Source organism: Maniola hyperantus, chromosome 3, assembly GCF_902806685.2.
Source record: "Maniola hyperantus chromosome 3, iAphHyp1.2, whole genome shotgun sequence".
NCBI lineage: Eukaryota > Metazoa > Arthropoda > Insecta > Lepidoptera > Nymphalidae > Maniola > Maniola hyperantus.
The window spans coordinates 16,374,343-16,391,602 of NC_048538.1; the positions used below are offsets into that span (position 1 = coordinate 16,374,343).

General features: G+C 47.4%; 1 protein-coding gene across 1 annotated transcript; it reads right to left on the reverse strand.

The window, feature by feature from the left end:
- Positions 1-75: 75 nt before the first annotated feature.
- Positions 76-17,003, reverse strand: LOC138404739 (dentin sialophosphoprotein-like). The gene is made up of 25 exons (XM_069509537.1): positions 16,485-17,003; positions 15,548-15,780; positions 15,085-15,188; positions 14,503-14,656; positions 13,200-13,370; positions 11,227-12,413; positions 9,911-10,112; positions 9,701-9,814; positions 9,449-9,562; positions 9,197-9,310; positions 8,819-8,932; positions 8,317-8,430; positions 8,065-8,178; positions 7,813-7,926; positions 7,561-7,674; positions 7,057-7,170; positions 6,679-6,792; positions 6,427-6,540; positions 5,923-6,036; positions 5,671-5,784; positions 5,419-5,532; positions 5,167-5,280; positions 4,165-4,260; positions 2,349-2,484; positions 76-1,479 (listed from the first exon to the last, which is right to left on the reverse strand). The coding sequence occupies exons 1-25, from the start codon at positions 16,691-16,693 to the stop codon at positions 1,446-1,448; spliced, it is 4,236 nt and encodes a 1,411-aa protein (XP_069365638.1). The 5' UTR covers positions 16,694-17,003; the 3' UTR covers positions 76-1,445.
- Positions 17,004-17,260: the final 257 nt, after the last annotated feature.

The window sequence follows — 17,260 nt, forward strand, 5'->3', positions numbered from 1 at the left end:
CTCCAAACGACAGGAGCGTTCAACAAGCGGTGTCCCGCGGTCCGCCCCAGTGTGCGCCAACCTTAACTTCTAACATATAAGTAGGTGTAGACTCAGATACCGTTAATAGCTCTTATTGCCACTGAATGAACTGGCACGAGGCAAGACTGACGTTGTGGCTAATTCCGTGGTACACAATCTCTAAACTAAACTAAAATGACACGTCTAAATCTATTGCTATCCCTTTCATAATGTTGCTTGCGGAAAAGGATAGCACTAAATTTAGACCTGTTAATTTAGATTAGTTTAGGGATTGTGTACAAGAGAATCATCGGCCACAATGACTCCAGGGTCAAATCAAACCGACTGTAATAAGATAGATAATTATAACGATTATTCGCACACTCTACCAGCCAACCGATTGTGTAAGAAAAACGTATTCATCGCTATCGTAAAAATTCTACCCTTTGATTGGTTGATTCGCTGTTTACATTTTTTCACAGCCAATCAAAGGGCAGAATTTGTTGACGATAACGATCAAATCGTTATTTATACACAACTGGGGGGCTGGTCCTGGTGTTCAATTTGTTAATGATAACATTAAAATTATTCTGGTTCATTGCATGACGAAATTAAAAATTTAAATATTCCTCAATGAGATAAAGTAAAATAAGGAATTCCATGGCATTGCAGTTAAAATAAAATAATAAAATATACAGTCATAACACAATATAAACTAATCAATTAAAAAAGAATTAGAATAAGAGCATAGGTAGTTTTTCAGCGTATATAATTATATGTAAATTCATCGATTTTAGATCATACCTACACTTAGGAATCGATTTGAACTGATTGAAGAACAAATAATTATTATTTTACCCAGTATCGAATGAAGCGATACTCGATCGAACTTAAGGGCTGATTTTTCATTTTCCAAAAACAAAATTGAATTGAATTAGTCCTTATTCTAAAGGTGAACCGTACTTTAAGCACGACAGTAGACACAAAGTTAAAATGGCGCGTGAGAACTCATTTTGTACGGACTACGCCTACAAATATCGAAACTTATCTATCAAATCCTAAAGGTGCTGATAAACTTGAGCATTCACTTGTATGAGAACATTTTAGCGAGTATTCTATCGAGCGTTCTGGCGAGCATTCTAGCGAGCACACGCGACTGTCAAGTCTGACATTTTCATGAAGAATAGACAAGCATTCACTAGATTGCTCAAAATGTTCGTAGCAATATTTGGCTCTATGCTTGGCTCGGCTCGTTGCTCAGTTCGACAAAAATAAAAACGGCGAATGCTCGATGTTCTGTTACAAGTGAATGCTCAAGTTTATCAGCACCTTAAGAGCATTCGACATACAATTATTTATTTCTCGATTATTGAATATTATTTCTATTTTTCATATTGTAACATCTAGTATTGGGTAACTAACGTTTCGTCTCGTTGTGATACGACTTAAAACTCGAAACAGCGACCCAGGTTGACAAACCTAGAAAAAATTATCAAAACTGTAAAATAGAGAACACAGACAGTATGGACGGTAAAAATTGAATTTTATAGCGACTGTTTTAGAGTATAGTTTAGTTTGTGTCAAGTTTTTACCCGTCCCAAAATCGCCCAACGTACCTATATAACCTTTAAACTATCGTGAGTCATTTCCATTATACATATCTCACACCCGGCTTTACTCACATGTTTAGTCGACGTTAGCCCGACTAGCTTCGAACCCATCCAGGGTCCTTATTCAAAAGGAGTCAGTTCGCGCACGCGTCGCAGTTAAGACTGCGCGCCGCTGCGATGAGAAGGTGACTGAGGTGGGGGGGCGACACAGCTGCAGATCGTCTCCCGACAGTTCTTAACACGTGAGTAAAGCCGTCAGTCTGTACTAACGAGACTGTGTCGGATCAAAACCGGTCAAGTGCGAGTCGGACTCGCACACGCAAGGTTCCGTGTCATCGTACAAGATATGTACTTTTTATTTATTTTTTTAAATTTAAATGGCAGCCATTTAAAAAAAATTATTATTTCTTGTTATAGCGGCAGTAGTAATACACACTCTGTGAAAAGTTTAACTCTCTACCTATTGTTCAAAAGTCAAATAATTTATTCTAAATAGGTAATCAATTAGGTATACTTTTTGATGGTCGGTTGTTGCATTTGTAAGTTTATATAGTGGTGATAATTACGTTATTCATAAAATACAACCCGGTGACAGATAGACCGACAGACTGACGGACGGACAGCGGAGGCTTAGTAAGAGGGTTCCGTTGGTTCCTTTAGTACCCTTGGGTACGGAATCTAAAAAATATGAATTTACGCAAACAATGCGATCGCAGAAAAAATAGGTGTAAGACTAACTTCTTGAGCGCGTGCGGCAGCGGCAGCTCGCGCACGGCCTGCTTCATGAGGAAGGAGAGGCGCACGCGGCGCGCGTCGCCGCCGCGTGCGTCGCACGACGACGACCAGTACGACGCAGAGCGCGACCCGGCGCTTCCTGCCAATAAGCGACACTTTTTTACATTATTAAGGTGGGTCTACGCTAGACGAACCGAGCACGAGCGAAGCATAAGCGGAGCCGTTCTCGGCTTCGTCGGCGGCGTCAAGTGTGGACGTACAACGAACCTACAACGATCACTGCGAGCGCGAAGCAAATCCCTTGTTCGTCAACCGTCAAACCGACAACAGGCAGCCGAGCACGAACGAAATGCTCGCAGCGCGCTCGTTCTAGGCTTGTAAGTCGGTCCACACTAGACGAATTGTGTTCGGCTCGTGCTCGGTTCGCCTAGCGTAGACCTTTAGAGCCTCAATGGTACTGATTATGAGCACAACCAAATTTTAGAGTATTCGCATCCTCTTCTTACTAATGTAATATGAAAAGGACAGACGCAGTTTGACAGTTTTAAATTCAATTTTTAGATGGTAAAACCCGTGATTTTAGCGCACAGTCGCGAGCCTACTGTTTAAATTTGTAGCGTGCACTAAAATTTAGGGTCTTTAAATGTAAAGTCCATGTCCTGTTCCTTTTTTGCATTGTTAAAAAGAAAAGGATGCAGATACTCTAAATTTAGTTTAGAGAAAAACAACGGAATCAAGCCTCAATAGCTCAACGGGTAAAGGAGTGGACTGAAAACCGAAAGGTCGACGGTTCAAACCCCGCCCGTTGCACTATTGTCGTACCTACTCCTAGCACAAGCTTGACGCTTAGTTGGAGAGGAAAGGGGGATCTTCTTCGCTCTGGGCTGGTTTCCGCACTTAAACGTTTCCGTCTGTTGTGCGTGCATTGCCCCGCAAAGGAAAGGGGGATCAGTCATTTAACATGGCAAATATGCTTTCTAAAGAAAAAAACCGGCCAATACCTTCCATACTAGTCGTATTTTTTAGACATTTTGCTCGATAAATCGAAAACTATGATGCATAAAAATAAATAAAATGTTTCAGAATGTACAGGTAAAGCCCTTTCATATGATACCCCACTTGGTATAGTAATATTGTAAATATGAAAGTGTGTCTGTCTGTCTGTCTGCTAGCTTTTCACGGCTCAACAATTTAACAGATTTTGATGAAATACAGAGTTAGCTTATATCCCGGGGAAGGACATAGGCTACTTTTTATCCTGGAAAATCAAAGAGTTCCCACGGGACTCTTAAAGGCCCACCCGTTTAACCGATTCATATGAAATGTGGTATACCGGAAATTGACATAGGCTACTTTTTATCCCGGAGATTCAAAGAGTTCCCACGGGATCTTTAAAAAACCTTAATCCACGCGGACGAAGTCGCGGGCATCATCTAGTACTAAATATTTGTCCATGAACATTTTAATTTTTTTGTGATGTAACCACAAATTCACAGTTTTCGGATTTGTCCCCTTACATGTGCTATAAGACCTACCTACCTACCAAATTTCATTATTCTAGGTCAACGGGAAGTACCCTATAGGATTCCTGACAGACAGACAGACAAACAAGAAAGTTATCCTATAAGGTTTCCTTTTTTTTAATAGAGATAGCGAGCAAACGTGCAGGCGGGTCACCTGATGTTAAGTGATTACCGCCGCCCATGAACATTTGCAGCACCAGAGGAACCGCCGATGCGTTGCCGGCCTTTTAGGAATTTGTTGGTCCGCCCCTTGAATAACCCCTTTTTTCGTTTTGAGCGACGGAACCCTAACTCACCCTCATGAAATCCTTCAGTGTCATCGGTGGGGGAGTCTGACTCTAACTCACTCTCACTACCACGGGATGCTAGTCTGCCGTCTCCCGACGCTGAATCTAGAGATGGGGCAAACAGAACACCCCATTGGCAAATTAAAATAACAGAAAAGAAAATAAATTAAATTTTCGAAATTCCATAGTAAGTTATACTTGGATTCATCATCATCAATCCATCGCTGGCTCATTACTCAGCACAGGTCTCCTCTCCAAGTGAGAAGGGTTTGGCTACAGTCTACCACGCTGGCCAAGTGCGGATTGGCAGACTTCGATCATAAGATAGGTTCAATCAATAAGGGATTTCCCAATTCGGTTAAAAAAAATATAAAAGGAATAGTGAAATACCTACCCCCAAAAAATTTTAAGGAAAGGCAAAGTAAAAGAAACACGAAAATACTCAAAAGAGGGGTGTGACAGGAAGTATAAATATAATGAATATTAGTCATTTAACATGGCTAATATTCTTTGAAAAAAAAATGAGCGTACAGGATCCTATTATACTAATGAAAGTACAGTACTACAACTTTTATAAATACGCCGATGAACTTGCGCAGAAATTTCATTTTTGAAGGGCGCGAAAATATCTCAGCCAATCAAAGCGCGCGTCCGTCTGCTATTGGTTGATGTCCTACGCGCCATGTTTAGTACGCGCGAATGTTGTTCTCGTGTATAAAACCTTAACGTCAAGTAATAAAGTCTGTATTTCTTTGATGTACATTAAGTTACAGTCGGGTGGCGCTTTTCTAGGCAAATGAATATTGCCGATGCGATGATTATAGAAGTGGCACAGTACTTTTCGATCTCTCTCTTAGCAAGTCACTCAACTCACCTTATGGTATACAGTTAGTCGTAGCACAACCCAAAGAGATACTTCATACAATCGGTCGACGGAGACGTGTTGAATCCAGTGGGGTCACAGATTTTACCGACCGGCAGAAGTAGACGTGGTCTCCCCTAACTACTCACCTTCACAGGATCCCTCGGCATCTTCAGTGGGACAGTCGGAGTGCAGATGGCTCTCGGTGTCGGAGTTCTCACTCTTGGTCTTGTCGGGCGAGGACGCGCTCGGCGTGGTCTCCCCTAACTACTCACCTTCACAGGATCCCTCGGCATCTTCAGTGGGACAGTCGGAGTGCAGATGGCTCTCGGTGTCGGAGTTCTCACTCTTGGTCTTGTCGGGCGAGGACGCGCTCGGCGTGGTCTCCCCTAACTACTCACCTTCACAGGATCCCTCGGCATCTTCAGTGGGACAGTCGGAGTGCAGATGGCTCTCGGTGTCGGAGTTCTCACTCTTGGTCTTGTCGGGCGAGGACGCGCTCGGCGTGGTCTCCCCTAACTACTCACCTACACAGGATCCCTCGGCATCTCCAGTGGGACAGTCGGAGTGCAGATGGCTCTCGGTGTCGGAGTTCTCACTCTTGGTCTTGTCGGGCGAGGACGCGCTCGGCGTGGTCTCCCCTAACTACTCACCTTCACAGGATCCCTCGGCATCTTCAGTGGGACAGTCGGAGTGCAGATGGCTCTCGGTGTCGGAGTTCTCACTCTTGGTCTTGTCGGGCGAGGACGCGCTCGGCGTGGTCTCCCCTAACTACCCACCTTCACAGGATCCCTCGGCATCTCCAGTGGGACAGTCGGAGTGCAGATGGCTCTCGGTGTCGGAGTTCTCACTCTTGGTCTTGTCGGGCGAGGACGCGCTCGGCGTGGTCTCCCCTAACTACTCACCTTCACAGGATCCCTCGGCATCTTCAGTGGGACAGTCGGAGTGCAGATGGCTCTCGGTGTCGGAGTTCTCACTCTTGGTCTTGTCGGGCGAGGACGCGCTCGGCGTGGTCTCCCCTAACTACTCACCTTCACAGGATCCCTCGGCATCTCCAGTGGGACAGTGGGAGTGCAGATGGCTCTCGGTGTCGGAGTTCTCACTCTTGGTCTTGTCGGGCGAGGACGCGCTCGGCGTGGTCTCCCCTAACTACTCACCTACACAGGATCCCTCGGCATCTCCAGTGGGACAGTCGGAGTGCAGATGGCTCTCGGTGTCGGAGTTCTCACTCTTGGTCTTGTCGGGCGAGGACGCGCTCGGCGTGGTCTCCCCTAACTACTCACCTTCACAGGATCCCTCGGCATCTTCAGTGGGACAGTCGGAGTGCAGATGGCTCTCGGTGTCGGAGTTCTCACTCTTGGTCTTGTCGGGCGAGGACGCGCTCGGCGTGGTCTCCCCTAACTACTCACCTTCACAGGATCCCTCGGCATCTTCAGTGGGACAGTCGGAGTGCAGATGGCTCTCGGTGTCGGAGTTCTCACTCTTGGTCTTGTCGGGCGAGGACGCGCTCGGCGTGGTCTCCCCTAACTACTCACCTTCACAGGATCCCTCGGCATCTTCAGTGGGACAGTCGGAGTGCAGATGGCTCTCGGTGTCGGAGTTCTCACTCTTGGTCTTGTCGGGCGAGGACGCGCTCGGCGTGGTCTCCCCTAACTACTCACCTTCACAGGATCCCTCGGCATCTTCAGTGGGACAGTCGGAGTGCAGATGGCTCTCGGTGTCGGAGTTCTCACTCTTGGTCTTGTCGGGCGAGGACGCGCTCGGCGTGGTCTCCCCTAACTACTCACCTACACAGGATCCCTCGGCATCTCCAGTGGGACAGTCGGAGTGCAGATGGCTCTCGGTGTCGGAGTTCTCACTCTTGGTCTTGTCGGGCGAGGACGCGCTCGGCGTGGTCTCCCCTAACTACTCACCTTCACAGGATCCCTCGGCATCTTCAGTGGGACAGTCGGAGTGCAGATGGCTCTCGGTGTCGGAGTTCTCACTCTTGGTCTTGTCGGGCGAGGACGCGCTCGGCGTGGTCTCCCCTAACTACTCACCTTCACAGGATCCCTCGGCATCTTCAGTGGGACAGTCGGAGTGCAGATGGCTCTCGGTGTCGGAGTTCTCACTCTTGGTCTTGTCGGGCGAGGACGCGCTCGGCGTGGTCTCCCCTAACTACTCACCTACACAGGATCCCTCGGCATCTTCAGTGGGACAGTCGGAGTGCAGATGGCTCTCGGTGTCGGAGTTCTCACTCTTGGTCTTGTCGGGCGAGGACGCGCTCGGCGTGGTCTCCCCTAACTACTCACCTACACAGGATCCCTCGGCATCTTCAGTGGGACAGTCGGAGTGCAGATGGCTCTCGGTGTCGGAGTTCTCACTCTTGGTCTTGTCGGGCGAGGACGCGCTCGGCGTGGTCTCCCCTAACTACTCACCTTCACAGGATCCCTCGGCATCTTCAGTGGGACAGTCGGAGTGCAGATGGCTCTCGGTGTCGGAGTTCTCACTCTTGGTCTTGTCGGGCGAGGACGCGCTCGGCGTGGTCTCCCCTAACTACTCACCTTCACAGGATCCCTCGGCATCTTCAGTGGGACAGTCGGAGTGCAGATGGCTCTCGGTGTCGGAGTTCTCACTCTTGGTCTTGTCGGGCGAGGACGCGCTCGGCGTGGTCTCCCCTAACTACTCACCTTCACAGGATCCCTCGGCATCTTCAGTGGGACAGTCGGAGTGCAGATGGCTCTCGGTGTCGGAGTTCTCACTCTTGGTCTTGTCGGGCGAGGACGCGCTCGGCGTGGTCTCCCCTAACTACTCACCTTCACAGGATCCCTCGGCATCTTCAGTGGGACAGTCGGAGTGCAGATGGCTCTCGGTGTCGGAGTTCTCACTCTTGGTCTTGTCGGGCGAGGACGCGCTCGGCGTGGTCTCCCCTAACTACTCACCTTCACAGGATCCCTCGGCATCTTCAGTGGGACAGTCGGAGTGCAGATGGCTCTCGGTGTCGGAGTTCTCACTCTTGGTCTTGTCGGGCGAGGACGCGCTCGGCGTGGTCTCCCCTAACTACTCACCTTCACAGGATCCCTCGGCATCTTCAGTGGGACAGTCGGAGTGCAGATGGCTCTCGGTGTCGGAGTTCTCACTCTTGGTCTTGTCGGGCGAGGACGCGCTCGGCGTGGTCTCCCCTAACTACTCACCTACACAGGATCCCTCGGCATCTCCAGTGGGACAGTCGGAGTGCAGATGGCTCTCGGTGTCGGAGTTCTCACTCTTGGTCTTGTCGGGCGAGGACGCGCTCGGCGTGGTCTCCCCTAACTACTCACCTTCACAGGATCCCTCGGCATCTCCAGTGGGACAGTCGGAGTGCAGATGGCTCTCGGTGTCGGAGTTCTCACTCTTGGTCTTGTCGGGCGAGGACGCGCTCGGCGTGGTCTCCCCTAACTACTCACCTACACAGGATCCCTCGGCATCTTCAGTGGGACAGTCGGAGTGCAGATGGCTCTCGGTGTCGGAGTTCTCACTCTTGGTCTTGTCGGGCGAGGACGCGCGGCGTGGTCTCCCCTAACTACTCACCTTCACAGGATCCCTCGGCATCTCCAGTGGGACAGTCGGAGTGCAGATGGCTCTCGGTGTCGGAGTTCTCACTCTTGGTCTTGTCGGGCGAGGACGCGCTCGGCGTGGTCTCCCCTAACTACTCACCTACACAGGATCCCTCGGCATCTCCAGTGGGACAGTCGGAGTGCAGATGGCTCTCGGTGTCGGAGTTCTCACTCTTGGTCTTGTCGGGCGAGGACGCGCTCGGCGTGGTCTCCCCTAACTACTCACCTTCACAGGATCCCTCGGCATCTTCAGTGGGACAGTCGGAGTGCAGATGGCTCTCGGTGTCGGAGTTCTCACTCTTGGTCTTGTCGGGCGAGGACGCGCTCGGCGTGGTCTCCCCTAACTACTCACCTACACAGGATCCCTCGGCATCTCCAGTGGGACAGTCGGAGTGCAGATGGCTCTCGGTGTCGGAGTTCTCACTCTTGGTCTTGTCGGGCGAGGACGCGCTCGGCGTGGTCTCCCCTAACTACTCACCTTCACAGGATCCCTCGGCATCTTCAGTGGGACAGTCGGAGTGCAGATGGCTCTCGGTGTCGGAGTTCTCACTCTTGGTCTTTTCAGGCGAGGACGCGCTCGGCGTGGTCTCCCCTAACTACTCACCTTCACAGGATCCCTCGGCATCTTCAGTGGGACAGTCGGAGTGCAGATGGCTCTCGGTGTCGGAGTTCTCACTCTTGGTCTTGTCGGGCGAGGACGCGCTCGGCGTGGTCTCCCCTAACTACTCACCTTCACAGGATCCCTCGGCATCTTCAGTGGGACAGTCGGAGTGCAGATGGCTCTCGGTGTCGGAGTTCTCACTCTTGGTCTTTTCAGGCGAGGACGCGCGCGGCGTGGTCTCCCCTAACTACTCACCTTCACAGGATCCCTCGGCATCTTCAGTGGGACAGTCGGAGTGCAGATGGCTCTCGGTGTCGGAGTTCTCACTCTTGGTCTTGTCGGGCGAGGACGCGCTCGGCGTGGTCTCCCCTAACTACTCACCTTCACAGGATCCCTCGGCATCTTCAGTGGGACAGTCGGAGTGCAGATGGCTCTCGGTGTCGGAGTTCTCACTCTTGGTCTTTTCAGGCGAGGACGCGCTCGGCGTGGTCTCCCCTAACTACTCACCTTCACAGGATCCCTCGGCATCTTCAGTGGGACAGTCGGAGTGCAGATGGCTCTCGGTGTCGGAGTTCTCACTCTTGGTCTTGTCGGGCGAGGACGCGCTCGGCGTGGTCTCCCCTGAACAATAAAATAAAATAATAAGCTTCCAGAAGACATATTGGAGATGTCTCTCAACAAGTTTGTAGGTAATGAATGGGTAGAATGTTCACTCACCTATCCCGCTATCGAGCTTCTGCCTCTTGGGCTTGCTGTTGGAGGTGTCAGTATCGTCCTCGCTGCCCTCCACAGTGCAAGGCCTGGTCTCCTCCCACGCCATCTCTTCAGTGGAAGTGGCCTGTGCCACTTTGCCCAGGTCTATTTCCACTTCTGAAGGCATGCCAGGCAAGTCTGAACAGGGTGGGACACTATTTGAATCCTGCAATAGAGTTTTTGCTATTATCCTCAGTGTCTATCAAAGATTATCACCAACTAGCTGACCCGGCGAACTTCGTACCCTCTAACTGTCGATTCTTTTTCAGGCAATTTTTTAAATTTTTCTCTCCGTAAGAACCATCCTCGTACTTCAAGGAATGTTATAAAAAAAGAATTTGCGAAATCGGTTCAGCTGTTCTCCAGATTTGCGATCAGCAACACATTCGGTGAATCATTTTTATATACAGAGATGGCAGAGATAAACATCTGCCAAATGGTTTATGCTATTATCCTCAACGTCTATCAAAGATTATCATCCACTAGCTGATGCCTGCGACTTTTTACGCGTGGATTTAGGTTTTTGAAAATCCCTTGGGAACTCTTTGATTTTGTGAGATAAAAAGTAGCCTATGTCCCTCTCCAGGTCTTAAAATATACCAATACAAAAAATCACGTCGATCTGTTGTTGCGTTGTGACGTGATGGAAGGATGGACCAACAAACCAACAAAAAAACACACTTTCACATTTATAATAGGGGTAATCTGTGAAATGAAAATAGAACAGGCCTTTCAACAGCCTCAGAGGTGCTTGCTCTTAGTAGGAAAACCCGACCTCAGATTACAGAACACATACCTGTAGAAGGTGCCCTAATGTGACTCTTACAGTTAAAACGAGATAGCTTAATGCATTTAAGCCCTTGTTAGAACGTCACGAATAATTATTTTTCTGTCCTTATCACTGTGGCCAGTATTTTTGGTTGGCAATGTATTTTGTACGTGAGATTGTGACATTGTACGTGACAAGGAACTGTAAAAGTGGTGGCGATCACAATGGTTCAAAGACGGTCGAAGTGATACAGGAAATCCAAGAACCTGCATAGACCCAAAGAGTAATAAGAAACCCTGAAAGCATCTGTTTAAAGTTTTTTTTAAAAAAGAATATTAGCCATGTTAAATGACTAATATTCCCCATTCCTCTCCAACTAAGTGTCAAGCTTGTGCTAGGAGTAGGTACGACAATAGTGCAACGGGCGGGGTTTGAACCGTCGACCTTTCGGTTTTCAGTCCACTCCTTTACCCGTTGAGCTATTGAGGCTCTAAAATTCACAAGCACTTACCTGACTTGTGCTATTATCAGTGGTTTTCTCTTTCGGATTTGTGGGATTGTTCGTGTCGGTGCTACTTATGGATTTGTCGTACGAAGTTGAAGGCCTGAAATCGTTTTCGTACAAAGACATCAGGAGGGGGTCTCGCGACTTCCCGTACAGGGACCTCGTGCGCCCCGACTTGCGACTGGTGCTACTCTTCTCCTCGGTGCTACTTGCTCTTAGTCTGCCATCATTCAGCTTGCTAGCTCCACTAACAGTGGTGCTAGCCGGTGTGTTACCAGATGTTGGAGTATTGACAGAATTACTTGGAGCACTGAGTCTTAGGTCATCAGTAGCAGGCCTTGGTAGGCCCTTGCAAGTAATTTTAGTCATGCATACTGAAGGATAACGTCTAAAAGTGTTATCGAATGTTCTTCTTAAACGATCTTCATCATCCAATTCTAAACGATCCCTGAATAGAACTTCTGGGACCAAGGTTCCTGCTCTGGGGTCATTTCTCGGAGGATGGTTGGGTTCATCTTCAGCAGAACACCTGCTCCCGGCATCTTCGTCGTCTGTGAGGTGTTCTTCTGCTATGTATCCTCGGCGGTCGTTATCTGGGCAATCATCGTCCGTACGGACATCATCATCTTGGTTGCGGTTATCCTGGCGATTATTGTCTTGGTTGCGGTTAACCCGGCGATCATTATTTTGGTTGGAGTTATCTAGGCGACCCTTATCTTGGTTGCAGTTATCCTGGCGATTATCCTCTTGGTTGAGGTTATCCTGACGATCATTTTCTTGGTTAGGATTATCTGGGTTGCGGTTAACTCGGCGATCATTATGTTGGTTGGTGTTATCTAGGCGACCACTATCCTGGTTACGGTTATCCTGGCGATCATTATTTTGGTTGCGGTTATCCTGGCGATCAGTATCTTGGTTGGGATTATCTGGGTTGCGGTAACTTTGGTGATCATTATCTTGGTTGCGGTTATATAGGCGATCATTAGCTCGGTTGCGGTTATACCAGCCATCATTGTCTGGGCCCGGGTTATCTTCGTCCTCGTCCTCGGAGCTGGAGCTGGAGGGCGTGATGCGGTCGAAGCGCAAGGCGCCGGCCACGCGGTTCTGCCCCATACTGATGACGAGGCTGAGCAGAGCGTTCATCTCGTTACCTCCATTCTCGCCATCCAGATCGTGGAGTACGTTGAGTCCTTCTGTGAAATGAAATCAAGCTTTTTCAACCTATTTAAAAAAAAACAGACCAAGTGCGAGTCAGGCTCGCGCAACGAGGGTTCCGTACTACAGTCGCATTTTTTGGACGTTTTGCACGATAATTCAAAAACTATGATGCATAAAAATAAATTAAGATCTGTTTTAGAATACACAGAAATACACAGACCTTTCATAAATGATACCCCACTTGATATAGTTATATTATTAGTTCATGACCACAATTTTTTTTTTTTTGGGTGATGTAACTAGAAACTCACGGTTTTCAGATTTTTCTCCGAATGTCTGCTATAAGACCTACCTACCTGCTAAATTTCATGATTCTAGGTCAACAGGAAGTACCCTGTAGGTTTCTTGACAGACAGACAGACAGACAGACAACAAAAATAAATAAAATTTTAAAATCGCGAGCAAACGACCAGGCGGGTCATCTCATGTTAAAGCACCGCCGAAAGGAGTTGGTTCCAGTTCTCATGTGCATGGACAAGAAGGTCTGGTACAACGGGTGGTCGACTTAAGTGCACCAGGCACCCAGGTACTTTAAGTCCCGCAAATTGCTAATGCACGTGGCCGCCACTAATAAATGACGTCAGCACTAGACTGAAGTTTCGAGCTGATGGTATGTTCTTATTTCGGCTGACGTCATTTTGATGTTAATGAAACATGATTTTAGCGCAATAGCAATTTACGGGCAAAATATAAAAAAGATACTTAGATAACCCTTTGCCTGGAAGAGACCACTCTAATTCATAGCTGCTGTACTGACTCACCGACGGCGTCACCAGTCTCGAGGGGTATACAGATGCGGCGCGGGCAGGCGGCGGGCGGCGGCGGGCGGGGCGCCTCGCGCACCTCCGGGTGTCGGCGCGTCACGACGCCGCGCATGGACTCGCGTATCGCCGCCCGCGCCAGGTACATCAGGCGAACTGGCGCCTGCTCGTCTGCAATGAGGCAATGTGGCTAATAGGGAAGCTGTCATGTTATGTCTTCTCAAGTCTGCCAATCCGCACCAGGCCAGCATGGCACACTATGGCCTAAACTATGAAGTGTGGAGGTAAGGAGCCATCGCCGTGTATAAAAAGTGTCTGTTACAATGTGCTACATAAAGGTGGTAATGAGTTTAAGCTTATTTCGTGGTTTAACGACATATTTTTATGTAGATAACGGGTACATGCCGGACAGCTCGTGAAGTTCCAGCGAAAATAACAAGAAAGAGGGTAGTTCGCTACTGCCCTTGACAGCTCGAACTTATCTCTCGCAGCTCCGCAGTCCTGACCACGACCCGCTGTTGGGGTTGAAATATCGACAAATAGAAACAAAAATTTATTGTGGTATTATTGTGGTACCTGTTATCTACATTAAAATATAAAGGTGGTACTTTAGCCAAAGGGTAAATTTTAAAAGCAGTAAATTTAAAATAGAATAATAAACCACAGTACGCGGCAGAAAATAAAATAATGTACATCGACCTTTAGAATGAGATTTCGGCTTTGTAGAGCGTTATATCTGTCACTCATACCTATGTGATGTTCCTCAACGACAGAGACAATGCTCTACAAATCTGCTATCTCCTAAAGGTCGACGTACATTATTTTCTGCCGCGTATGTACGTAATAATTACTTAAATTGTTGAGGTATGGTATACTGGACTGTCACTAAACTAACTAGTCTAGACACTAAAATATTAAATTTTCGAACTCGGCATACTTCACTCCGTTAACAATTGCTACATTCATACCACACCTACCACGCTAGCGCCATTTTGTCAACTTATCCACCATAAAAAATCGTGCTCCTTACCTCTACACTCCATAGCCTAAACCTGTTCTCAGTAGGTCGATTTCGTAAAACCTGCATTAATCTCGATTTTTGATTGGCTTAATTTTTGGGATTCTTGTTGCAACAATGGATTGTAGCCAATAATGAGCGAGCCTCAATACCTTAACGGCGATCAGAGGCGATTGCGATCGTGACATTGTAGCTGTCATTCTACCGCAATCGAGGAGTGGGCCGGCGATGGGCTGATCATGATGATGATGTTCTAGACCTATGTCTATGTTTCGGTGTACATACCCAGCTTCAATTTGTTGGCGGCCTCCTCCGCGGTGGGGATGCGCAGCGTGGCGAAGCTCACGTTGAGCAGACAGTGCGACGTCCACTTGTCCTCGCCCACGCGCCGCACTTGCACCAGGGTGTCGTTCAACGGCATCACCAGTATACCTCCCACCTGGACCGGATCGTGAGTTTTGAAACCAGTGATATAAAGTGTGTGTTTTTTTTAACTGGGACAAAATGGGGAAATTCAAACAAGAAACTGTTTTAGGAACCATTACATCTTTTCTTGTGACAACAATAGGGTCTTGGACTGCAGTAAAACAATTATGTGATTTTTTGTATAGTGGTAGTTTATGGGGCTACAAATGACAAGATATGGGCATGCGAACAAAACTTTTCACGGTTTTGAAACCAAATAAATCAGCGCCACCTCTTAGATACTAATGAACGACCCGTTTGAAATCCAGATGTCACTGAGGTTGCATTAGTGCTAAAGCACCAATGAGTCGGTGCCATTTAGTTTGTTCAAAAGCCCTGTCCATACAAAGTCATATATAAGTCAATGACTCTATTGTATTTTAAAGAGATAAAATCACTTACTTTAATGAGCTTCTTGAAATAGTTCTCGTACTGCTCGGGGCAGGCGGCGCCGCAATATACGCGGTCATATCCTGACTGAAGCTGGTTCAGGCACAGCCCATTGCCTGAGTGACAATTCACAATATCATTGACTAGCCGATGCCCGCGACTTCGTCCGCGTGGAATTAGGTTTTTAAAAATCCTGTGGTAACTCTTTGATTAAAAAAGTAGCCTATGTCACTCTCCAGGTTTTTATCTACCCATGCAAAAAATCACGTCGCAACGGTGTAACAGATTGACGTGATTTTTAGCTCAAACTACTGGATGGATCGGATTTGGCATGCAGATAGCCTATTATGATGTAGACATCCGCAGAAAGGGGTTTTTGAAAACTCAATCTCTAAAGGGGTAAAACCAGGGTTCGAAATTTGTGTAGTCCACGCAGACAAAGTGGCCGGCATAAGCTAGTGTAATATAAACTTACCGTTATAAAACTTGGGTTCGCAGAAGTCAAAGTCATCCAATATACAACAGTTCTCAAAGAACAGTCTTATCTTCTTTGTAGCGTATTCCACAACTGCTGGGTGCACCTCCACTCCGTGGCTGATACCCGCAGTGCCCAGGATCAGGCCTGCAAGGGTGCTGAGGTACCCTGTGCCTGAGCCAACGTTTAGGAAGGAGAGACCTGGTTTCAGCTCTAGCCCCTCCATCACCTCACTATCAAGTAATGAATTGCACTCAGAAATAGAACCATCATCATCACGATCAACCATCGTCGGCTCACTGCAGAGCACGGGTCTCCTCTGCAGTCATGCCAAGGGTTTGGCCATAGCCTACCACCCTGGCCATGTGCGGATTGGTAGACTTCACATACCTTTGCGGACATTATGGCAAACTCTCAGGCATGCAGGTTTTCTCACGATGTTTTCCTTCACTGTTAAAGCAAGTGATATTTAATTACTTAAAACGCACAACTCCGAAAAGTTAGAGGTGCATGCCCAGGATCGAACCCCCAACCTCCGATTAGAAGGTGGACAGCTTAGCACCAATAGAACCACATCAAATCTAAACCCATGGTACCCAAAAAAAAATATTCATATTTTAAGTATTATAACATTCTTAAAGTTTTTTAACTTTCGAGATTTCAAAAGATCCCCAACATCCAATCAAATAGTAATTAAATGCAACATGGAGGCAGGAATCAGCATCAACAAAATATCCATTCTGTCTTGGCCAATCCTCTGGGAAAGTTAAATAAAATGCCCATAAATTGTTTAAAACTGAGTTATACTGAGCTAGCTAATAGCTGAACAAAAGCACATAAAATAAGTTTTATAAAGTATAATAAAACTTAACGAATTCAACAACAAAAAAACAATTTGAAGCTGACTCGTGATATAATGTTGAAACATCAGGTTTACCTATAGATACACGGCGAAGACAAGTGCAGCGGCCCATTTCTCCAGGCCGAGTCCTTGTAGGCCTCCACCCGCGCCTCCGGGGTCATGTACTCAGCGCGATCTAGCGCACGGAATACCCTCTCTACCTCCTTCGTGCGTATGTAGTTCCCACTCATCAAATTGTCTATCAACTCGTTGTTATCACACCCTGCGCTCACGGCGCCCCCCATTTTGCTTCTTAAATCGGTTTGCCCCTCTTGCCCCAAAAACTATGTACTTATACCCTCAAATAATGGGATTTGTGACGTCACAGTTGTTTTTCAATGTATCTTTTTTAAAACACCAACCATTTCGTATTGTGCTAGTGTAGAAGATGTTCTCCAAATATTCCCTGACCATTTAGCCTTTTATTATGGCTTAATTAGGTAAAATGCAGTGAACGAAATGGACTTATCTTGAATAATCTTGAGACACGAAAATTCGTAAACAGAAAATGGAAAATATTTTCACTTTGACGTTTAACAATTGACAGCACCAACGAGGTTGACATGAGATGAGATTGACGATTGACCAAAGAAATTGTATTCTTCTTGTTCCCTGCGCGATTGCGGGAGAATGACAGCTACAATATCACGATCGCAATCATCACTGATTGGTTAACGCTCGCTCACTATTGGCTACAGTGCATTGTTGCAACAAGAATCGCACAAATTCAGCCAATCAGAACAATTGAGATTGTAATAATGATTGATGCAGGTTTTAGACAATCAGCCTACTGAAAAAGACGGAGATAACAA

Bases quoted from the DNA above. Each gene is read 5' to 3' on its own strand.
- LOC138404739 (XM_069509537.1), bottom strand. From the start codon at position 16,693: ATGGGGGGCGCCGTGAGCGCAGGGTGTGATAACAACGAGTTGATAGAC. The intron at 8,933-9,196 runs GTGAGTAGTTAG...GTGAGTAGTTAG, and splicing joins TGCCGAGGGATCCTGTGAAG to GGGAGACCACGCCGAGCGCG. The intron at 6,037-6,426 runs GTGAGTAGTTAG...GTGAGTAGTTAG, and splicing joins TGCCGAGGGATCCTGTGAAG to GGGAGACCACGCCGAGCGCG.